The sequence below is a fragment of the Peromyscus californicus genome, unplaced genomic scaffold (genome assembly GCF_007827085.1).
Source record: "Peromyscus californicus insignis strain IS unplaced genomic scaffold, ASM782708v3 Scaffold_24__1_contigs__length_46423439, whole genome shotgun sequence".
Lineage (NCBI taxonomy): Eukaryota > Metazoa > Chordata > Mammalia > Rodentia > Cricetidae > Peromyscus > Peromyscus californicus.
In genome coordinates this window covers 28524542-28549995 of record NW_026294535.1, presented here as the reverse complement: position 1 = coordinate 28549995, position 25454 = coordinate 28524542, and the positions used below count along the sequence as shown (strand labels likewise).

General features: G+C 40.4%; 1 protein-coding gene across 11 annotated transcripts in view; it reads right to left on the bottom strand.

The window, feature by feature from the left end:
- Positions 1-25454, bottom strand: part of Osbpl8 (oxysterol binding protein like 8) — a 151609-nt gene that overhangs the window by 42120 nt on the left and 84035 nt on the right. For all 11 annotated transcript variants that reach the window (XM_052753317.1, XM_052753318.1, XM_052753319.1 and 8 more), the window contains 7 exons: positions 19045-19115; positions 10768-10845; positions 8356-8457; positions 5804-6007; positions 3939-4023; positions 2280-2451; positions 417-654 (listed from right to left, as the gene is read on the bottom strand). In XM_052753317.1, the coding sequence (XP_052609277.1) occupies positions 417-654; positions 2280-2451; positions 3939-4023; positions 5804-6007; positions 8356-8457; positions 10768-10845; positions 19045-19115 (950 nt within the window). The remainder of the gene's footprint in view (positions 1-416; positions 655-2279; positions 2452-3938; positions 4024-5803; positions 6008-8355; positions 8458-10767; positions 10846-19044; positions 19116-25454) is intronic.

The window sequence follows — 25454 nt, the reverse complement described above, 5'->3', positions numbered from 1 at the left end:
CGCTGCCTGAAAACTTGCAAACTTCCTGCTTCATTCTCCCAAGTGCTGGGATTACAGGCATGTGCCACCATACCTAGTTTTGTTGTTTATGGTTTTACTTGCTTTGGTAATAACTGGAAACTTTTAAATTTATGCTACTTGCAATTTACTTTATACCTGGCAATGATATCAAGTAATATCCTATTTCAAAAACACACTTGAAAATGTAACTTGAAGTTTAGCAGACCACACTGGCATTTGGGTATGTTTTTGGTTGCTTATAAATATAAATAAATTTCACAATACAACTTTGAAGAAACATGTGGCATATAAATATTCTTTGGGGAAAACAATAAGCCAGACAAATAATATCTACAATTCCATGTGGAGCTTTCTAGAGTTAGTAAGTAGAGAATCTGTCACTAGACAGTGCTCACCTCTCCAAGTTCCTCATGGCTCTGCTCCATGTAGGTGGTCTCCTTCAAAGGCTCAATGGGCTCAGGTTCAATGTAGGAATCATCTTGCCTTTCTGATGTATCTGTATCACTTTCTTCACTTTTCCCCATCACCTCATTGTCAGATTCATCATGCTCTTGATCATTTTCTTTGTCAGATTTATCAGAATACAGATCTTGGTCCTTAAAGTGCTGTCTTTCAATTTCACTATCGTTCAACCTTAGAGGAATAAGAACAAAGGAGGCTAAGACTACAAATCCATAAATTAGAATAACATGTGGCATTTACTGTAAATGTACTATGTGCTGTGCACAGTTCTAAGCGCTTTACTTGGTTTAGCTAGCGTCATCTTTGGGATTATCCTGTCTGGCAATATTGTTGTTCTTTCACAGATGAGTGAGAAAAGGCACAAAGAAATTAAAAGCAGCCTGCAATAGAAGAGGACGAGCTGAGCGCTTGCCTCTCTAACTCTCGGGACTGAAATGTTCTCACAACAGAATGTAGACTACTTGCTCGGTCCACCCACCTACTGTTTTAACAGATGCTGTTACCAGAAGCAGGATCACCACCACATCTGGTTTGAAGAAAAACACTAAGCCAAGACCATCATGTTCTCAGCTTAGTGAATTATGACTTTCCACTATAAAGAGCTCCAAAGTCACCCCAAAATAACCTCTTAGAATAAGAAGGAAAACCTGCTTTGAGATCTATTTCACATTTATCTGATAGGCTTAATTGTGAGCAGAAAATGACAGGGAACAATGGGAATGACAATTTCTGCTTAAGGAAATAAGCCAACAACCCCAAAGTGAAGCTTCAAATGATGAAAAGAGGGAATGTTGTTATACAAGCAATAAAAAGATGCCAGCACCTGAAAAATATCTGTGCATTGCATCTCAGTTTTGCCAGAGATATTATGATAGTATTCGCTACAATGATGCTTCGGGAGACAAAAACCACAAACCAGATACAGTTTCCACTCAAAATGTGTCCACAGGGCCTGGAGAGACAGTGCAGTGGGTAAGAGAACTGGTTCCTTGTAGAGGACCCAGGTTCAATTCCCAACACCCACATCATCTGTGAACTCCTGTCCCCGGGGACCTGACACCCTCTTCTGGCCTCTGAAGGCACAGCAGGAATGAGATGCCCAGACATAAATGCAGGCAAAACACTCACACACATAAAAATGCTTCATCTAAGGCAGGCAAATCCAGTTCCATTACAAACCATGCTAAGAGAAGAACAACGGAGGAGGAGAGGTATCTCATTGTGTTAAGACTGAGAGCTTCACAAGGGACACAGTAGTCAACCTGATCTTGAAATGGGATTATGACAGAAGGAGACACAAGAAGGAGAAACCATTCTTTTTTTTTTTTTTTTTTTTTTTTGGTTTTTCGAGACAGGGTTTCTCTGTGTAGCTTTGCGCCTTTCCTGGAACTCACTTGGTAGTCCAGGCTGGCCTCGAACTCACAGAGATCCGCCTGGCTCTGCCTCCCGAGTGCTGGGATTAAAGGCGTGCGCCACCATCACCCGGCAGGAGAAACCATTCTTAATGCAAGGTATACTATGCACAAAGACAAAGTAGACAGACAGTTCACTTGTGCCTGGAAAAAAAAGAATAACGCAAACTGGCTAGAATAAAGAAAATCAATCTCTATGCCTGATTTATAGCAAATAAATTAACTTTAAAGCCCTATAATAATCATATAATATAATAAGCCTTCTAATAGTAAGACAGGCAAATCTCAACACTCTACACATTACCAAGGTAGTAGAAATGACAACTGATTTAATGAATGGTCCGTCTCCGAAAGCATTATCAATTAGCAGCAATAGCCACTTACTGGAAGTTGTCGCCACTGTGGAGATTGTTAGCACGCAATAAACCGTACAGAGTCACGTGGGAGTTATCTGATGAGATGCTCAGGTCATGCTCCTTTCCTTCCCTGATCATTGTACGTTTAAGAAGACTAGAACATTTCAAAGCCAACTCCAAGGCATCCATCCAGCACCTTCCTACAAGAACATGGGTTTACAGCAAGACAATAAATGAAACGAGCGTTCATTTAATTTAACCCTCTGACCTTGAAACATACTGTTTCTTTGAGAAACAAGCACTAGAAAAAGTTAATTTAAATATAAAAGCTTGTCAGGATTTTAATGCAATCTTTTTTAATAAATGCTTTTTAAACAAGCATTTTAAAATTACAATAAATAGGAGAGAGAATGTATTATGCAAGCATATCCAATCTAAAACTTTAGAATATTAACATGCAATTTTAAAGTATCAAACAAGGGACATAGAACACACTGAATAGAGTATGTTTCTACTATAAACTAACTGAAACAATGCTTCATTGTTGACAAGAGCCCTATCCCCAGGCTTAGCATCCACTTTATGTCCATGTAGGAAAAGATGTTAGCATGCATTAGTCCATCACGGGCTTCGCTGTGGTCTTCTCATGTGTGCTCTAATGGATGGAGACCATATTCTCCTCACCCCTCTTAACAACTCCTCCACTCCCTTTCCTTCCTAACAGTTGCTTCTACTCTTACTCTCTCTCTGCTGTTTTGTTTACATATAGAGAAAACATGCAACACCCGTCTTTCTGAGCCTTGGTTGTTTTGCTTAACACAAAAAAATCTAAGCCAAGAAAATACCTATACAATGCTATCATTATCTGCCATGACTGTCAATATTAATAGCTTTCTTTTATAATTTAAAATTGTATCAGTGGAATCATGAAATATATTAATATATTTAAGCACTGTTAAAATCCATACATACTTGTTGCAAGATCTGGCAGAAAATTAAACCATATAAAACATTTTCATATTGAAATCTCATGTCTATATTTTAATATAAACAGTAATTCTCTTGTATAATAAGAGTCAGTATTGGAAGGTTGTAAGATTCCCTACATCAAGCTAATCTAAACTATAAAGTGTGACATTAAAGAAAAATCTATTATTACTTATTTTATGTTGCATATGTATATGTGTGTCTGTGTGTGTGTGTGTGTGTGTGTGTGTGTGTGTGTGTGTTGTGTTTTGCTCTATTATTTGCCAAATGAATTATGTATCTGGCTACGAACGAGGGTTGTTGATAAAGTTATTTGTATTTTGCTGTCTTACATAAAATCAAATCGAATCAGTATTATGTGTTCCACAATTGTTAATGTATGACAGCTTACAGGTTGAATATCTTACTTCAAATGATAATGTTTAAAGAATTACTACAAAAAAAAATACTATTAAGTCCCAAAAGAATTGCTGTGTCAGTGGAGAATGAGAGAAAAGCTGAGCTGCAGACTGTGTCCAGTGACATGTGTCTTTCCTATCAGAATTCTTCGTATGCAAAGCTAGGAATGTATTTAGCATTCTACATGGTTTATTTTTTGCTTCAAGTGTTCTACAAAAATGTGATTTCCTCCAAGGTTAACACAAAGTAATACGAAAAATAATCCCTGAAAATTAGAGCCAGTCCATCAAAAAGTATTTACCATCTGACTCTGAAGTCGCTCGGATAATCAAGTAACTGCTAGGTAAGGGTTGAGTTATGGATCCAACAGCTTCGCCCTTTGGACCCTTAATAAGAAAAGAGACAGTACAGGGTAAGTATTGTGATAGAGCAACAATAAGTTAGCATTATTATTTGTATCAGATGTGGGTTATATCAGGCGCAATTATAATCTAAAAGCAAACCAACTTTAATTACGTCTGTCTTAAGAATGCCAATTTTAGTAGTCAACTACTCTTTCCCAACAAATATGCCTTCTTAATAGAAAGTTGAACAAATGATAACATTTATCACTTAATTATTACCTGTAAATAGTGCTCATATACTAAAAACCTAATATTAAACACACTGACACAATTACAAAGAGTATCTATTTTACAATCTGAGAAATACTATATTTATAGAAGTATGAAAAAAGTCACTGGAAATATAATTCACTAGATAAAGGAAAATGAATTTTGACTGGATCTATGGGAAAATAAATATACACTTTATAATCAATTACTATCTGTTTTAAAGACTAATCTCAAAAACTTTTACTTTTTCTGAACCAAGAAAGAAAAGAGAATTGCTTCATTTACTGTGGTTATTTTAAAAAAATTTTTTTAAACGAAAACAAACACACACTAGAACCTAGAGTCAGACTACTTAAATTTTAATCTCGTCTCTACTAGGAAAACTACTACAGCAAACACTTTAGGATTCAATTTTCTCTGTATCAGGAACAATCTATCTCCTTCTAAGTAAGAGGATGAAATAACAGACTCCCTGCAAAATACATCATCTATGGGTTAAGTTCTTTGCCTTGTAGACAGTCCACATATGTTGTTCATATGTGTTCACCACATATAGTAAGAACATATATGTTCACCACATATAGTAAGAAAACCTAAAATTTACCATACTGATACAATTTTAATGTTAACAAGAATTGTCATCCTATAGGTATCCCTAGGTGATAAATATTTTACTTCTTCTATAAGTCTAAATTAGGTAGTTGGACATTTAATTATAACTGACTAGTAAAAAAAAAAAATGAATTCCAAAACAGAAATAATTCCGTAATCCTAACTTTATTCTTCAATGAATCTAGACTACTGGGACAAAAAGGTCAAATCGTTTCCTAGGGACATCAACATTGCCTAGTATACAGTTAGTCCTTTATTCAAGGTGAACTAATTAATTACCCTAGAGACAAAAGCAATGATCTCTCTGTGAAAACTTAAGATCTGGTCATCTGGTTAATGTAAACTACATTGTTCATGGTTTGTAGAATTTCTTGATGATTAATCAGAGAAAACATTTCTGTTTCCTGCTTATTGCTGATGTTATAGCACTCAGGGACCAAACTGATACTTTCAATTATAAAAATTAGTTCCCTGTCTTTAAAGACAGCCGCATCTTCTAAGAGCAAATAGGACAGCTTCTGCTCCCAAGCATCCCATCACACATCCCCATCACTACAGGGAAGGCCACAAAAATGTGTCAGCTTCTGTTTTAGGCAGCCATTCTGAGGAAGAATGAAGAGTCAGCCAACATTACACAAAGTTACAAACAAGAAGTAGATAGGATCCACAACTAAGGACAAATATAAATTTAATCTTCAATGACAAAAGAGAAAATAAGATGTAATATGTTGGGGAAATGTTCTCAGGAAAATTGTTTTAGGTCTTAAAAGCAAGCGAAAGGCTCTTTGATACCCAACTGAGTACAGCTAGAGACAGAAGGATAAATAAAGCTATGGAAGACAGAAACAATTGTATGTGTCCTGTCCAAGGACACGAGGCATTTGGTTGACTTACCTTACCTCTGTCACTTTTACCTTTACCTCACCAAGTGCTCACATACCTTCACTGCCCAAATAGACTGCTCCAAAGGATGGAAAAGCTTGAAGCAAAAGCCATCCTTTTTTGATGGTCGTTCAATGATCTCACAGGCATTCAGAAGGACTGTGCCAACCCACTGACCATTTTTTTGTGTTTTATAGATCAGAAGCACCCCAGGTTTCAACACACACCACAACTTGGTCCAGCTCTTCAGGGTACCACGAATCTACAGAAAAACATATTTATTTTGAAGATTGATATCTGTTTCTCTTTCTAGATGACAGAATAATAAGCTGAATAATGTTTTAATCTAACTTTATAGTGCACATAAATTGACACTGAATAGGTCTTTAGTTAAAAGGCTACTTCATGGCATGCAGTGCAGACAAACATGGAGTCAACATGGCCCCTGATTCTAAGAAGAAGTTCAAACTGTCATAGAAGGGCAGGCCAAAGTTTCAAAATTATACAATAAGTAGAATCTGAATCTCCTTCATCACCTCAGGGGTCATTAAAATAAACTTCCATAGTACTGAAATTATTCTTTTTGTAGCAGTTGTTACAAACGATTTATGGGAATAAATGATTATTCTGCCTTTTCTAATTTTCCTTTCTGAACACTTTTGGCACATCAAGACCTTCCCTCAAATCTTTGGGAAACAACAGGAAGAAGAAGGAACCTCTACACAACCAGAGAGTCACCTAGTCCTCACACTGACCTCCTTAGGTAACTGCTCCAGCTGGTACCTAAGGTGTGCTATATAAACATCTAGGAAGAAGCCTTTAAATGTAAGCACGCTACTTATTTTTATGAAATGTTTCAAGAAGCAAAATGGACAGAACCACAGTAATCCCAAGATACAAGAAGTTAGGGAGGCTCTGGAGCCAGGAATAAAAAAAGAAAAATATTTAAGAAAAGGGGTGTGTGTGTGTGTGTGTGTGTGTGTGTGTGTGTGTGTGTGCGCGCGCGCGCGCATGCATGCATGCATGTGTTTATCTCTCTATATAAAAGAGACAGTAAGCAAAGAGAATCAAAGGAAAGATAGTTACTCTGACATAACACTCTTGATCTTGGATATGACAACAGAAAAGAGGGTCAACCATCAGAAATGAAGGGAAGGTTTAAAAGGCCAGCCACAGAGTTAGGTGTGATAGTGTACACCTATATAATCCCAGCATGGAGATGCTGAGGCCAGAGGACTGCCATGTGTTCATGGCCAGTTGGGGCTACTACATAGATGTGGTGATATTTTATTTGTGCTAAAATGTGGTGATATTTTATTTGTGCTTTAATAAATAAAGCTTACCTGAAGATCAGAGGAAAAAGCCAGCCACAACACAAAAATCATGCAATGTTAACACACGCCCTTAAGCCTATCAACTGGCAGGCAGGGATCTGTCTGGATCTCTGTGAGTTCAAAGCCACACTAGGGAACAGAGCCAAGCATTGTGACACATGCCTTTAATCCCAGTACCAACCATAGAGTTCTGGAGGCCTGTACAGACAGGAAATGACAGAACTGGCCAGGAAGAGGTAGTGATGTAGCTAGACAGAGAGCAAATCAGATGGCAGAACAGCAAGGCATATAAGCCTGGGTAGACAGGAAGTCACTCTCTTTGGAAGCTGTGGAGCTGGTGAGGTGAGGTCAGCTCGTGGGTTGTCCTATTCCTCTGAGCTCTCTAAGGCTTTCACCCCTAGGTATTACTCCCTGTTTTTTATTTAATAAGACTATTTAGAAATTTGTCTACACATATCAATACTGTGTTTCAAAATAACGGGGCGCGGGGGGGGGGGGGGGCAGCGTGAGGCATGACCCTTCCACCCTAAGAATGTCTGGGGACTTGGAGAGGATGAGTTTGGCTCTGGAAAAGAAAACAAGTGGGATCCAGAGCTAATATGCTCTGAAGAAGAGATAAGGTAAGTCGGGATTTATTTTCAGCACAAAACTGAAGAAAACCCTTGTTGTATCTGAACTGTGTGCAATCATGATTAGGACTCTCACTGTAGCAGAAGAACTTTTTAAAATGTTTCTAGGAATCATTTGGTAGCAGTTTTGCCAACTCAAGGAAAAAGAAAGCCTTTAGGGCTGTGGTAAATGTCAGACACCAGGGCTTCCTGGGAGAAAGTCTTACACATTCACTTTCAAAGGTAGGAGTAAAGATTCCTGCAGCTATCCCTCAGGTAAGATTGGGAAAGAGGACAGAGATTGGAGTGAGAAAAACGAAATACAACAGCAGTGTGTACTGGACAGTGCTTCCCGGGGCAACTTCTCTATCAACTTGTCCTCATTTTGTCCTAATAATACAAATTCCAATCTGCAATAATACCTAATGGTAAGTGGAATAACACAGTTTTATAATGCGTGATATTAGACAACATAGTACCACACTAATCAAAATGTCTTTTTAACAGATTTGCTGTCCATATGTGATGCTCCTAGAGTTCCTTTGTGAAGACTGGCATACAGAACACAAAAACACTTTCCCTCCCACTGAGAATCTATCTTATTTTGTCTTCAACTTTCTCATCCCGGTGAGTAAGCACTCAGCGAGAGTTCAAACCCAAGGCCTGACCTTCAGCCAGTCGGCCATGACAATGACAGAGGGGTCTGTGATGGTGCTGAGCAGCTCCTTCGTGGCTCTCTTCTTCTCCTCACGGTAATTCTTCTTTTGTACCTAAGTTATCGGAAACAGAAACAGAACACTCAGGAGAAGAAACCGCTTCTTAGAACTCCGGGATTTCAGATAAACAAATGGACAGGAGCTGTTGACAAGACAGGTGGGGGTTCGGCTTCCATGACCACTAGTCAATCCTCCACACCATTTGAAATCACTTTTATTCTTCAGATACAATCTGAAGAAATACACAGCTTCTAGGTTTTGAAACGCATAAAAATCTCCCACTTGATTTTTTGTTTTGTTTTTGTTTTTTGAGACAAGGTTTCTCTGTGTAGACCAGGATATCCTAGAACTCAGAGATCCACCTGCCTCTGCCTCCCAAGTGCTGGAATTAAAGGTGTGTGCCACCACCGCCAGCGCTAGGTTTCTGTTTGTTTGTTTGAAGAATTTCTATGTCTACCATATTCTTTTAACTGTGCAACAGGATTTCCAGCATAAATAAAATATTGAGAGTGTTAACATGGAGTGCATTGGTGAACTGTTATTATTCTAAATTCATATCTATAATATCACTTCATTTAATGACCACAATAAGCTTTTCAAGTAGAATTATTATTAGTCTCAAGGCATTCAAGAACATTGAGGCAGAGAAAGTAATGGCCCAGAACCACAGAGCTATCAATGTGTGAAGCAAGATCCAAACAAAGGCAGACTGGCTTCCAAGGCCGTGATCGACATCGCCAGGCTAGTTTTTCCTACCCCATCTCTTACTGGTAGAAATCTTCTTAGCTTCTTCTTAGCTTTTGTTTATTATGCTGCAACTGCTCCCAAATGGAAGATGTGCCCTTTTGTTTTACTAAAATCTAAGACTGAAATAATTAAGAAAAACAATTAAGAGATCAATTTGTTCAAAATATTAACCATTTTACTTTCATAGGTAAATTACTTCTATGAAATAACCCAAGAAAGCAGAAGTGAACTGATAGCTTTATTACTGTCTTGTTATTTGAATGGGGAAAGTGTCTATATTTTTTCTTAAATGGTAAGATTAAAAACCTATCAAAATTAAATTTGAGATTACATACATATAATAAAGTTTAACTGTTATGTATCTCTAATGCCTTAGACTTGTGGCCCTTTTTTTTTTCAGATTTTATTTACTTTTGTGTATGGATGTTTTTCCACCCCACATGTATATCTGTGTATCATATGCATACAGTGCCCATAAAGGCCCCAGATAAGGCCATCAGATTTACAGAGCGTTGCTAGCCGTCATGTGGGTACTGGGTACTGAACTCGGGTCCTCTGGAAGAACAGCCAGTGCTATCAACCACTGAGCAATCTCTCTGTCCCCCTGTGGTCCTTTAAAATATCCATGTCTAAATGAATAGATTTACTATGAGACTGAAAATACAGATGCACACAGGACCATCCATAGAACACAGACAGATGAGATGGATCAGCAGGGACCAGAACCAGTAGAGAGCAGTGTCCTGTAGGCTCCAAGTTCTATGGCCATTCAGGAAGGTAGCCCCAACACTCTACATCTCTTAAGAGAAGTTAGAAATCTGGACTTTTATTGCCTCAAAATTTAAAACATGATTCAAGTCAAATAAATACATATTCCTATGGGCCTGGTAATTAGCAAACTAATTTAAATGGATGCCAGAATCATCCACTGGGTGTTTCAAGTTAGGTGCTCACTCTACTGTTAAAGCTGTGAAGAGACACTGACCCCCGAGCCTGTGCTTTGGCTAGCTGTGGCCTGAAACGGCGTGTTCTGGGACAGTTGTCAAAAACTATCACCTGCTGACCTCACACGACCATAAAGACATGAACGCTGTGCATGTGTGCTTGCCTTTCCAGCCCCTGGAGTTCTTCCTTCCCCTTTAGGAGCACACACAGAGATACTTCGTATTAGCCCATTTCAAAGGCACATGTAAAGCACAATGTGACAGGATCAGGGAGTTCCACCAACATGACTGTCCAAAAGTAAAGGGGACAAGAAAAAGCCCACAAGGCCTCAACCCCACAGGAACAGCTACAGACAGCTGAGAAAAGCTGAGAGCAGGACAGGTGGCCTTCCCCAAGGAAGAGCACCCCAATTGGCTATCCAGTGCCAAATGGTCAGCCTTGAAAACAAAGCTACGAGTCACATTATATACATGGACGGAGTAGCTTATATTGAGGAATATGTATACAGATATGCGCAATAACAATTAACAGAAGAAGAGGCCATGAATTTAGGAGAGCAGGGAAGGGCATATGGGAAGTTTGGGAGGGAAGAAAGGGAAGAGAGAAATATTGAAATTATAATCTTTAAAAAAAAAAAAAAGAAAGTTTAAAAAAGTAACTGCAGAAACTAACCTTAAGAGACTCTTTCTTAGTGAGCTTACTCGAAGTTGAACTGTCCTTTTCTGAGCCATTATAAAGTTTAGATTCAGACTGAGATGAAAATGAAATAAAGAAAAGATAATTAAAACTTAAGTTTATCTTACATACCACATAAACTTAATGTTGCTTACACACTTCCCATTTGCTGCTATGAATTAAGCAAATAAAGATTTTCAATACAAGGCTTTCCCTACCTGGTATCTGTGTTATCATACACATACAAACACACATGCATACACACACATACACACATGATCAAAAATTAATCTGCAATGTGAAGTTAATATTTCTAAATTTACATTGTATTTCTCAGAACATTTTTAAGAAAATATACAATTGTTCAGTTATTCTTAGTATAAAAATTGCCAAAGCAGTGTTAAAATGACCGTTGAAAAATCTAAAAAAAAAAGGAAACCATGTAAGTTCCATCCAATTGACACACACACTACCCACTACCTCATCTCCTCTGATCTTCAAAAACTAAGACTAAGCCACTTTAATTGTCCAGTGTTTCAACATCAATACTCCCAGGATCTATCTCCTCCCACCTTTCCCGTGGACTTAAATTATGATTAATGACAAAAGTTGTAGGTTTATAGTTAATAGTTATTTAATCTTCATAAAACCTTAAAAATTGAACAGCACATTTTTTATATTCATTTTACATGATCAAAAAGAGAGGCTCAGAGAGGTTGATTAGTCACAATCATTAACACAAGAGCAACCAAAACCCAGACCTCCTGAGCCAGTGCCCATAATCTTTCACTGGGGTGCAAGAGCATACATTTGAAAGGCATTTCTATAAATCTTTGAACAGCAATATCAACCTACTTCTTCAAAGTCCTCTAATTTTTCACTGTTACCATTGTCAGACACAGGGAAACACACCAGCAATCTTAGTAATACTCCTCGGATCAAGGATTTCATGGGACTCGATCCAAATGGTGGCTTTCAAATGTTAAACGACCAGACCTGCATAGCATCACTAGCCCTAACCAAAGATAAAAATGCTTAGATACAAACTCCTTCCTCCCATATGGTGACAGCACCACGTTATTCACTGGCGATAGCAGTGTACCAGCTGAAGAAAAGGAATGAGTTAAACATTTTTTTGATAAACCAACCGAATGAAAATGCCATGAAAGCCTTGTTTCTTGTCTGTGGTTGGTATGAAGTACTTTCCATAAAGGGGAATGAATGAGGTTATGATGATGGAGTAACTGCAGATACTTTTCAGTGCAGAAGACAGACATCAGCCGGGTCAAACGTTTACACTGCTGACCTAACTCAGCTTGAAATACCCTACTGTTAGCTCTCATGGTGACGACATACACTGTGATACCAAAACCATTTAGGAAGAGTGCACGTTAGATACACTATCTAATGAAGAACACTCAGATTGTTGGCCTGAATGTGGATGAAGTTGATGGCTGTTTACTACTCACAAAGTACTGTGTACGCACCACTCCACTTCATGATTAAAGCAATCCTCAGATAGTACCCTAGATAGCACCCCCTTTACTAATAAGGAGACTGTACCTACAGACTAAGTATCTTTCCCCAAATCATACAGACACCAAATAGATAAGCAGGACTTTGTATCTCGGTCTAGCTATCTAATTCTGAGCCTCAGAATTAGTAATAGAGTAATCTCACTGTATTGGTTTATTGCTTTTCAAAGCTCCTCATATAGTATAGCAACCAGAATCAAATGGAAAACTTCTCTTTATAAACAAGAGAAAATGCTTCCCCAACAACTCCAAGTGACAAGATCTGGTTTGGTTATTACAAGATTGCACTGTCATATGAATAAGCAGGCTAGAAGCATGTCATGTGACACAGGCAATCAGGACACAGAAACCTTCACCCGACTCTGACATACTGTACAGTCTAGCTGTGGAAAACAGTGAGTCCAACATCACCACCTCAGCTTTCTGAACCAGCACCTTCTCTTTCTTAACCTTCGGTGGTGGGGTTGAACCTCTGGCCTCTTGCATGCTGCTAACACTGCTCTGCTGCAGGCACTACACCTACAACTCCCCTTTTCCTTTTCGAAATTTTGAGAAAGGGTTTTACTAAACTGCTCGAGCTGGCCTTGAACTTTCAATCCTCCTGCCTCAGCAGTCTCCTAAGTAGCTGGAATTCCAGGCATGTCCCACCAGGCCTAAGTCTGATTAACATACCTTTAACAAACCAAAAAACATGAACCATCTTTATTTCTTCGTTGAAGACATTCACTATAGTAGGCTTCTCTTCCTTCAAAAACATGAGTGGTTACCAGCTTAATAATGACCACAGGTTTTTAATACATAGAATTTCTTTTTTTTGTTTGTTTGTTTTGTTTTTTGTTTTTCGAGACAGGGTTTCTCTGTGTAGCTTTGCGCCTTTCCTGGAACTCACTTGGTAGCCCAGGCTGGCCTCGAACTCACAGAGATCCACCTGGCTCTGCCTCCCGAGTGCTGGGATTAAAGGCGTGCGCCACCACCGCCCGGCAGAATTTCTTTTTATTTAACTGTTTATTTATTCTGCATCTTTCACATCATGCCTCCCTAACCCACCCGTCTCCCTCCCCACCAGAATAAAACAAAATAAAACTGAAAAGGAAAAAAGGGGAGAAAGGGAAAATCTCATCATGGAAGCTGCGGTGTGACACAGTGAGTCACGCAGTAAACCCCTTTATCTGTACATTTTTCCATGCAGGCGTTCATCACAAAGAACTGGTCTGGTTCAAGGTCCCTGGTCTCTGCTACACCATTGATGACGCTGGACCCTCACTGGGACTCTACCTGGACATCTTTTGCTGCCCTGTGTCATGGAGATCCTGCAGCCCTAGGTCCAAAGGACTGATCCCACTCGTGTGCTCCAGCAGATGACAGATGGGGTGAGCACTGGGGGAGGGCCAACACACAGCCCTGGTTCTGGGCCTGGGGGCAGGGTTGGTCAGCCTGCCACCTCTCCTGTCTTCACCACCAGAGTGAGTGTTCCAACACTGCCCTGGCTAGCTGGTCCCTTGCTGAGATGAGCAAGGGGCGGGGCCAGTTCTGCTTTCAGTTCCCCCAGGCCTACACCTTCAGGGCCAGCTCCTCTGTGCTGTCCAGGAGAGGTATAGGGGCCACTTTCCTGAGCGCCTTGGCTGATGAGGGGCAGGGACAGCTCTCTCACTCTTATGACCTCAGGGTCAGCTCTCCCACCTGCCTCAGGTGCCAATGGGTAGGAGTGGGGGATGCGGGGTTGAGCATTTCCCCCTCCCCTATACCACCTCAAGACAGGTGAATAATGGGGACAGCTCTCTCATGCTCATAACGTCAGGGTTGGCTCACTCATACCTCCGCCTACAGAGTCAGCTCTACTGTGCTGCCCAAGTGAAGTACAGGGCCTGCTCTCCAGAGTGTTGCAGCTGGTGGGTGACAGAGACAGCTCCCCCACTCTTACTGACCTCAGGGCCAACTCTCCCACCTGCCTGAGGCGTTGGTGTGTGTGTGTGTGTGTGTGTGTGTGTGTGTGTGTGTGTGTGTGTGTGTGTAGGGGACATCTCTCCCCTGCCCACAGATTTTCTTCAATCTGTTAAATGGCTTTTAAAATACTAGCATCCTCCCCCCAACACACACACACACACACACACTTAACTATTATGGCCTTACAGGCTATGTGACTTTAAGAAGTTATTGATCTCTCAGGTCTTAATGTCCTCATTAGTAAAATACCCTTGTTTACTGCTAACTCACAAGGCTGCTTTGGGGATTAAATAAGGTAACACACATAAAGTGTTTAACATAATACTTGGTATACACACTCTGATTCAGGTTTCTAACTGTAGTCAAAACCCACCTTTCAGAGTAAGGCATTAATGTAGAAAATGTCTTTTCATTTCCTTTAGAAACTACAAAACACTACATTTATAAGGAATAATAGTAAGTTACTGTGATTACAAAGACACTTTGGGTTGAAAAGGAATTTTAAACATTCAGGTAAGCATATCTTTTTCAAACAAATAGTAATAACTTATGAACTTATAGGCAGGTCCATAGATGTTGGAGGATCAAGTTAAGGGATCTATGTTACAAAAACCTCTTATCCTAGCAACAAGGTTCCATTTATCTTACTACACAAATTACTCTTGTCCATTCCTGTCATGGACAAGAGATATTTAAAAATGCTGTTTGGGAGCCGGGCGGTGGTGGCGCACGCCTTTAATCCCAGCACTCGGGAGGCAGAGCCAGGCGGATCTCTGTGAGTTCGAGGCCAGCCTGGGCTACCAAGTGAGTTCCAGGAGAGGCGCAAAGCTACACAGAGAAACCCTGTCTCGAAAAACCAAAAAAAAAAAAAAAAAAAAAAAAAAAAAAAAAAAAAAAATGCTGTTTGGGGAATGGAGAGACATCTTGGCCTTTAAGAGCACTGGCTGGTCTTCAAGAGAACCAGAGTCCAATTCCCAACACCCACATGGTGGCTCACAGCTGTCTGTAACTCCAGTTCCAGGGGATCCAATGCCTCCTATGGTTTCTCTGGGCACCACACATGTGGTGCACAGATATATATTCAGGCAAAACACCTACACACATAAAAATAAAATAATGTTTAAATTTTAAATGTATTCCCCTGAATAACTTAAAGAAGAATAAAAATGAGTAGGTATACATTAACATATTTAGGAACAAGCTAGTTCCTACAGATCTCTTGAAAAACAGCAGAATGAGTATAATGTTACCAATCTCAAAGGTTCCCATGTTAAGAGCTGTTCACTCTAGGTTCTGCTTGTTTCTCCAGGACAGGGTCACAGAGAGCCGAGAGTGCTCATCCATTCACTACATTTGAGTCTTCTGACACGGCAGCCACTAGCCATATGGAGTTTCTGAGCAGCTGAGATGGCCTAGTATAATGGAGACGTCGACTTCCTACTTCATTTAGAGATCAACACCCTCAATACTCTTCTATACAAAGCACAGGTGTAACAAGGCACATGTCGTCTGTCTTGGTCATTAGTGGCCATCAGCGTCTGCAAAGTTGGGCTCCCCAGTCCCTGCCCTAGCTCTGCACCTACACAGATGGAACTAGAAGGCTGTGGCACATCGGTCTTGGTATTTATGCTTTAGAGCTTCTGAGCAGGAATATTCCTACACCGTATATTCGACGATTCTGGTACGACTGTGTAGAAACAAACTTTAAAAAATAAGTCTACTGTATTTCTAGCTACAGTGCTTAGGGTACATTTTTCTTTGATTTTTAAAAATTACAAGTTATAAGCCAGGCGGTGGTGGTACATGCCTTTAATTCCAGCACTTGGGAGGCAGAGGCGGGAAGAGCTCTGTGAGTTCAAGGCCGGCCTGGTCTACAGCACGAGTTCCAGGACAGCCAGGGCTACACAGAGAAACCCTGGCCCAGCAGAGCCCAGCACACAGTGCTCCAAACCCAGCATCGTAGCATTCTGCTTATTTTAAGATGAAGGAAACTACAGGACAAGTGCAGAGGAAGAAGGCCCTTCTCCGCTGTATCTTCTCTTTCTTCCTGGGAACAGGCCATAAAAGAAACTCAACTTTTCCCTGCAGCAAATGCCCTCCTATACTTACAGGAGGATCCAATGACACAGAGACACCAAGAAGAAGCTCAGCACACACGCCTGGGGGCTGCCCTTCACTACCCTCTCTGCTGGGGGGGTTTGTATCTCAGCACACACGCCTGAGGGCTGCCCTTCACTACCCTCTCTGCTGGGGGGGTTGTATCTCAGCACACACGCCTGAGGGCTGCCCTTCACTACCCTCTCTGCTGGGGGGGGTTTGTATCTCAGCACACACGCCTGAGGGCTGCCCTTCACTACCCTCTCTGCTGGGGGGGGTTGTATCTCAGCACACACGCCTGAGGGCTGCCCTTCACTACCCTCTCTGCTGGGGGGGTTTGTATCTCAGCACACACGCCTGAGGGCTGCCCTTCACTACCCTCTCTGCTGGGGGGGGTTGTATCTCAGCACACACGCCTGAGGGCTGCCCTTCACTACCCTCTCTGCTGGGGGGGGTTGTATCTCAGCACACACGCCTGAGGGCTGCCCTTCACTACCCTCTCTGCTGGGGGGGTTTGTATCTCAGCACACACGCCTGAGGGCTGCCCTTCACTACCCTCTCTGCTGGGGGGGTTTGTATCTCAGCACACACGCCTGAGGGCTGCCCTTCACTACCCTCTCTGCTGGGGGGGGGGGGGTTGTATCTCAGCACACACGCCTGAGGGCTGCCCTTCACTACCCTCTCTGCTGGGGGGGTTTGTATCTCAGCACACACGCCTGAGGGCTGCCCTTCACTATCCTCTCTGCTGGGGGGGTTGTATCTCAGCACACACGCCTGAGGGCTGCCCTTCACTACCCTCTCTGCTGGGGGGGTTTGTATCTCAGCACACACGCCTGAGGGCTGCCCTTCACTACCCTCTCTGCTGGGGGGGGGGGGGGTTGTCAACTGGACACAAACTGGAGTGGCCCGGAAAGAAGGGCTCTCAGCTGGAGAATTACCGCCATCAGATTGTTTGTGGGCATTTTCTTGATTACCGACTGATGGAGGAGGGCCAAGCCCACTGTGGGCGGTGCTAGCCCTGGGCTGGTGGTCCAGGGGTACATAAGAAAGCAGACTAAGCAAGCCAGTAAGCAGCATTTCTTCAGTTTCTTCTTCAGTTCTCGCCTCCAGGTTCCTGACTGAGAGCCAGCCCTGACTTCCCTCAGTGACGGACTGTGACATGGACGTGTACGCCAAATAAACCCTTTCCTCCGGAGAGCTGGCTTGGTCGGTATTTTATCACAGCAATTAAAAGCAAACTAGAACATTCTCTTTGTTTCTTTGTTTATTCTTAATGGAGCTGGGAACCGAACCTAGAGCACTGCATTCTAGACGAGGAGCGTGCAACTAGTTCAGACACTTTTGCCATCCTTTTTGCTCAATCACACCTGTACTCTCCATCAAACCAAAACATAAAAATAGACAGGTTTCCTATTTGTTTTTGGGGGGAGGGTTGTCATCATTTCTGAAGGCTCCAACATTACATGGCAGTCAAATGTTAAATAAATATGCATATTTTTATCTTGTTAATACGCCTGTTATCTGGGACTCAGCTACAAACCTTGCAACGAGTAAGAAAGGAAATGTTACATAATAACTACAGTGCACTGGAGCTGGGAGATGCGCATTTGACAAAACACTTGCTTGGAAAGCCTGAGGTCCTGACTTAGATCCCCAGAACCCACAGAAAACAGTGGCAGGGTGGGGACAGGTAATGGCCGTGTGTGCTTGTAATTCTAATGCTAAAAAGTGGGGAGGCAGATTCTCTGGGGCTCGCTGTAGATAGTCTCACCTACTTGGTGAATGAATTCCAGGCCAACAAAAGACCGACCCTGTGTATTCAAAACAAGATGGATAGTGCCTAGGGAAAAACAGTCATGGTTTTTCCTCTGGCCTCCGTATGCCCATTATGTACACATATACCTGCACACATGTGCCCAATAATAAAATGTTAACTATGAATAGTATGTACAAAGCATGCATCCAAACACACTCCGTAATCCTCTCAACTATTCCTAAGACCAGGAGAAGAGCACCCAGGGCAGGATGAGCAAAGGCTACTGCTGTAAACAGCACAGAGTAAGTTCACTGGGCTAAGGAGAGAGTCTTCCAACCACTGAAGTTGATTCCAAACTCTCTATGAAAGCTCTTGTTGCTGCTACTAAATCTTACCAGAAAACAAATCAAAAGTCAAATCCCTTGACAAATTTTGAAAACGCACTCAACTTTATCAATCTGTAGAGGGCCACCACATCATTATAGTGGTGTTTTTAAAAATACTGATTTAGAATAGCAATGCCCTATTTTAATTATAGGATAGCACTACACAGATCTTTGTTCATTACCTGGTAAATGTATGTATTTTGACTGTCATATAAATACATTTAAAATACTTAAAGGTGTTTTGTTAGAATTATGAAGCCTGAGACATCTCTTAATGGCACTCTCACATTCCAGTTTGAGAAGTTCTGCTGTAGCCCACACACCAAAGCCAGTGTCACTCTGAGGGGAGCAACAGTGACCAACCAGTACTTTCCAAGTACTCAGCAGCACCTCAGTCAGTCCGAGTGTAGACCTTTATACTTCCCACATATACTACACGGCTTAAACACACCGACACAAAAATTCTTCTCAACACTCACAGGACTTCAGTCCAGGACCATTCTTTTAAATGCAGGGAACACATCCTGCCACATATTGGGAACAACAGTTTGCCTACCTTGCTCTTTGACATTGACAGTGAAGAGTCATCTTTATTTTGAGAAATATCTTCTTTTCCTCTTTCAAAACCTTTTGGGGAAATGTCAATATTCAATTATTACAACTTTTGAATATACCATCGTTAAACATAAGAGCAAACATGAGCCATTCAATTTAGATACACTTGACATTCATCTGTGCTTACAGAGCTCGGACTACTATGGCTTATCATCATCTCACCGCATTTCTTTAAAGTTAAGGTGGAGCCAAGCTAGATTCTGAGGAGTTTTAAAGGGGGTAGGAGCCTGGAGAGATGGCTCAAGGGTTATAAGCACTTGCAAGTCTTCCAAAGGTCCTAAGTTCAGTTCCTAGCACCAACATCAGGCAATTCACAACTGCTTGTAAGTCCAGCTCCCAGGGATCTCTCACTCCCTTCTGGCCTCTGCACCCACAAACACATGGTACTCATCCATTCAATCAATCACATGTACATTAAAAAATGAACAAAGTTGGGAAGTGGAGGGAGGAAGAAGGGTGTGTATCTGGGAAGAGTTGGGGGGAGTCTGGAGGGTGAATATGATCATATAATAGAACTATGTTGTGTGCACTGTGAAATTCTCAAAGAAGAAAAATAAGTTGTTAGGGTTTTTTTTTAAAAAATTAATGCAGAGAGAAGCAATCAAGAGTTCCCCGAGTCCACCAGTGTCAAGCTGAATGCTGGTTTTGTGCTCCTGGACCACCTTGCACGAAACCGTCCTCTCAGAGCTTTTATCCTAGCGAGCTCCTTTCTTATTCTTCCTCCCAGTTTCTTTCTGCTGAGACAGGCCCTCATGCAGCTAAGGCTGGCTTTGAACTTGCTATGGAGCCAAGGAAGGCCTGAACTTCTGACTCCCCTTGGGTTTACACAGGCTAGTACCACTTCACCCAGTGTACACAGTAATGGGGATCTAAATCAACGCCATGTACATGCTAGAAATGCTCTCTACTATTCAAGATACATCCCCAGAAGGCTAGTGAGCTGACCTAACTTTTCTCTCTTACTGTCAAACTGGGATGACATTACAGAAGGTGATAAAGACAGGTGGGAAAATAACTCCTCAGTAAAGGAGAAATCAGAGAGGGAGAAGGCACAGGAGAGGACACGGGAAGGAGGGAGGGAAAGAAAAAATAACAAAGGAAAGGGAGGAAAGGAGGGGAAGGAAGAGGTGAGGGAACTCAATCAATCAACCAACCAACCAACCAACCAACCATCCAGTCCTGGTGTGGGGAGGTGTGCCTGCAGTACCAGCTATTCGGGAGGATGAGGCAGGAAGAATAGCTGAATCTGGAAGCTTGAGACTAGCTAGGGTAATACAGTGAGACATCATCTCAAAAAGTGAAATAAATACCTAATAATGTGTTTAATATAAGAATTAGAGCCGGGCGGTGGTGGCGCACGCCTTTAATCCCAGCACTCGGGAGGCAGAGCCAGGCGGATCTCTGTGAGTTCAAGGCCAGCCTGGGCTACCAAGGGAGTCCCAGGAAAGGCGCAAAGCTACACAGAGAAACCCTGTCTCGAAAAAACAAAAAAACAAAAAAAAAAAAAAAAAAAAGAATTAGATGAGCATGTATATAAAGTTGGCACAGAAATTTGCATGTAGTTTACATTGCATTAATGTTGACCCTTATCATTTCTAAATAGTCTAAAAGCAGGAATCTGAAATTCATGAACAGGGCTGAGGAGACTGTGGTTAGGAGCACGTGTTCTTGCAGAAAGCCACATAGTGGCTCCCAACCATCTGTAATTTGAGTTCCAGGAAATCCAACTCCCTCTTCTGATCTCTGGGGAAATAAGGCACACACAAAGTACACATATATACAGAAAGGCAAAAGGTAGACATAAAAATAAATAAATCTAAAAATAATAAAAATTTTAAACACATGAACACAGAGGGACAAACATGCCTGTATCCCATATTCAAATATAGCCTTATTCAAAGAGCAATTCAGTTATTACTCAAGAGTCCCATTAGCGAATTGACAATACTGGAATGTGGGAGGCAGGTGTAGACGATACAAAACTTAATGAAGTTCCTTTTACTTCTAAGGGCAGGTAACATTAGCTATTCCCTATACTTTGCTCTGCCTATACCTCACCAAGATGGATCAACAACAGAACCAATGCCTGAAGCATTTCAAAATAATTTTTAACACATCAATGATAATAATATAATTTATTCTGCTTGGGATTTATAATTAAAAATGTATTTGATTCAGATATTTTAACTAAATTAAATCTGTAGTATGAGAAAATATTTCTCTAGAAAAAGTAAAGATTACTCAGCTCTAATATAGGGAAGGGGAAATCTTCATGAATGCAACATGGATTTTCATATGAAAACTCACAGGAATTTGGAACTTAAATATAAAGTACACAAAAAGTTACAAAACTTGAATTAAACTTGAAAATTTTTAAATGTATTCAAAGCAACAAATATAGCAATAAAAAATTCTCAATACTAATGACTAATAACTTCAAAGAACCTCTAAATATACACAGGAAAGAACACATTCTCTAAAAGTACAATTTTGTAAACAGAAAAACAATTCTTATTTTCTTTCACATGAATAGAATTCCCTTTCTCCAGCGCTGTTTTCGTGTCCCTCCATTAATAGGAACCTATTTACTATGTTACGAAAAGTGTCCAGCTAATTGCCTATTTAAAAACAGAACAGCAATCAAACAAGGCTGTGAAGTAAACGTTGTACCTGTGTACTCGTGTGTACATGTGAATGCCTGTGTACTCGTGTGTACGTGTGAATGCCTGTGTGCTCGTGTGTACATGTGTTCAGAGGCTGATGGCATCGTCTTTCTCATCACAACTCTCTCTCTCTCAACCTGGAGCTTGCCCATCTGGCTAGGGCCAGAAAACCCCGGGGAGCCTCCTGTTTCCACCTCCCGGATTCCAGGCCGGTCCTGCTGTACCTAGTTTTCACAAGGGTGCTGGGATCTGAACTCAGGTCCTCAGGTTTTCACAAGAGTAAATTACCAACTAAGCCATTCCCCCAGTCCTAAAGCAAACTTTAAAAAAAAAAAGGCAATGGCATACAACATTTCAAATGTTGGAAAATGACATTCATGAACCTAGATCACATATTACAAATCAAAGAATTCCATTTTAAAAGTCTCATACTTTGAACTTGCTAATCATATAATTAGCTTTATATCATATCATGAGTAACTGCAAATTATAATTTTAAGTATAAATGAGTGAAGTTAAGTATACAAAATCTGACCAATTCCTTGAATTTCAACTAAATTTCTAAAATATACAAATACTCTTTCTAAAATATACAAATCCAACGAATTCCTTGAATTTCAACTAAAGTTAAAAAAAAAGATGACCAATATAAAACACACAAAATGTATTAAAAACCTCCTCTAAAAGTCCTAAAATTAAAAAATTTCCAAATCACACACTGGATTTCCAAGAGAAATTCCAAGGCAATAATGTAAAATATTATTGCTAGTGTTTACGCTAGGTCTTCCCATGAGACGGGATAGATCTGAACTCCTAAAAAGGTATAAAATATCTATCTTTAAAAAAAAAATCTGCCATAAAAGTGTATTTATCATGACCTTTTCTTTAAAACTTAGGCCATGAAAATATATTTATTAGGACCTTTGGGACTTTGTCAAAAGTATTAAGTAGTGGCCAGGGATGGTGGTGCACACCTTTAATTTCAGCCCTCGGGGAAACAGAATCTGTGGGACTCCGTGAGCTTGAAGTCAACTATCATTTATTTGTCAGAAAAAGCTGGTGCCTAGAGAGGAGCCAAGTCCTAAGCCTAAGCGTGTAATACTGTGCGATCTGCTCATGAGGAAGGCAGTAGAAGAGTAAGAGAGGACAGTTCCGGCACCGGCACCATCATTCATGAGCTGCAGACCTTGGAGAAGGAAGCAATTTAACCCAGTGGTTCCCCTTTGCTCTAGGGGAGAACACCATAAGACCTAAAGAAAGTCCCATAGACACTCTCTAAAAACAAAACAGACTGATGCCTTTCCAAAATGTTCTCATCATCAAAACTAATACAAAAGAATTTCCTAATTACAGTTCCCCCAAACAAATGCATCACACATAACTTGGCATTTCAAACACCTAGCATATCCTTTTGTTCTAGTATTTTCATATTTGGCGCGGTCACAGGCTCGCAAGCATTCTACTGAACAGAACTCTTCCATCATGCAGTCAGAAAGCCATGTCAAGTTTTGTTTAGCTTCCATGACTTTAGTTTCTCATCTAAATAAATTTTACATTAGAAAATTTCTTATTAGTACATAGTGTTTTCTTCTAATAAAATAGAATGCTAGCTCTAAGTAAATCAACTTTCTAAAGAATAAGAATGCTAGCATCATTGACCAGGTTCACTCCAGGAACAAACTTGGCTTGTCAATCATTAATTAGATATAACATAAAAGCAAATTTTATGTTGCTTCGGTCTTTTAAAAATTGGGTATCCTACAAATGTAGGTTTAACAGCCATCTATTAAGTAAATAAAGAATTATCACAAACAATTACTATGCTGAATATCCAAGAACTAAAAAATTGTATGGAAACAAAAGCTGCTAAGAGAGCCGGAAAGATGGATGAGCAGGTAGTGGGCAGCAGTGTTTGCCATCACACTGAGCATGACAACCTGTGGACAATCTCTGAGACCGCAGGGTGGAGTCAATCAAATCCTGCACGGTTTCCTCGGACCTCCACACCAGCCCACAGCATGCTCCCATTACCAACCACACGGAAAAAAATGAACAATTGTTCTTTTTAAAATGTTACTAGATACGTGTGGGTACTTTGCCTGCATGTATTTATGTGTACCATGTGCAAGCCTGGTACTCATGGAGGCCAGAAGAGGGTGTGGGAACCCCTGAAACTGGAGTTACAGGCATTTTCAGCTGCCATGTGGTGCCGGGTATTGAATCTGTGTCCTCTGCAAGAGCAGCCAGTGCTCTTAACCACTGAGCCATCTTTCCAGCCCCAAATAATTGTAATTTTTTTAAATAGAAGAAGTAAAAAAGTACTTTTAAAGCTTGCAGTGAAGTTTATAGCCTTTTTTTTTTTTTTTGTTTTTGAGCTGAGGATCAAACCCAGGGCCTTGCGCTTTCTAGGCAAGCACTCCACCACTGAGCTAAATCCCCGACCCCAGTTTATAGCCTTTGATAGGTGGATTCTTTGCTAAAGGTGTCCCACAACTCGTAGGTGGTCTTCTAGAAACAAGTACAATGACTACAGCCATAAAAAAGAACTGAGGTTTAGAGACATAATCAGACCCGAACTAAGCAAAAACACGCGGCGCCCAGTGTTATTGTGAGGACCCAGCAGGGGTGGAGCTCGGGATACAGGCCACTATCAGGGCTAAGACAAGACATTTCGTTAGTTAGAATGGTGTGGGGAGAGAAAGATAGAGATGGAAGCAGAAACGGATCAACTTTCCTATGAAAATTAAAATGAAAAAAAATTGACATGTAAAACAAAGTTGAAAGATCAATAATGTAGAACTAATTTCTACTCCAATGCTATTAGATGAAAGCAAATGCATTTAGGATAGTTTTTCAGTACAATAAAGTATCTCAGAAGACATCAGATATATATTTCTTTTTACCTTTAACTTAAATACACAACAAAAAGCCCTTTCTCTAGAGTACCTGATTCTACTGAATTTATCATGTAGGAAGCATCCTGCATGACTTTCTATACTGGAAGAATTGAGAGACACAGCAAATCATGTATTACTTACTCATCTATTAAAACAAAACTATCAAAAATTATTTTAAATACATTCTTTGACAAGATAAACTCACAATTATGCCTTTAGTCACCTAATTAAGTATATGTCAAATTTTCAAACAGGGCAGTTTTCTATTGTTGAAATACTAAGGTCACTGATTATTCATTAATACTAAGCAGATGTGTGGTATGAAGGTCAACAAATGACATATACTGTTATACCTAGCAATGACTTAAAAAATACAGTCAAGAGGATAATATAAAAAAGAACCGAGTCTCACTGTACAAGCAAAAGCAATACTTAACAGCATCTAAAAGCTTCAGGATACTGCATTTTAAAACCACGTCTGAATAAAAACACACCAAAACTGACACTCACTACTTAAGGACATAAAAAAAAAAAAAGCGTGATCATAGCCACACTGTGTTAAGAAGACAATATGGATTAAATACTGTTCAAAGCTATACCTAGGTACAGCTTAAAACTATGGATTTTTTGAAAACATTGTTTAAAAAGAATGTGAAATTAGTGAATTTATAATTATTTAAATTATATATCTCAAAATAATGCATAAACTTATCATCATGATTATTCACAAAGAGCCAAAAATAAAGGTTGGGGATAAAACAGAAACTCTATTCAAATTCAACAAATGTAAA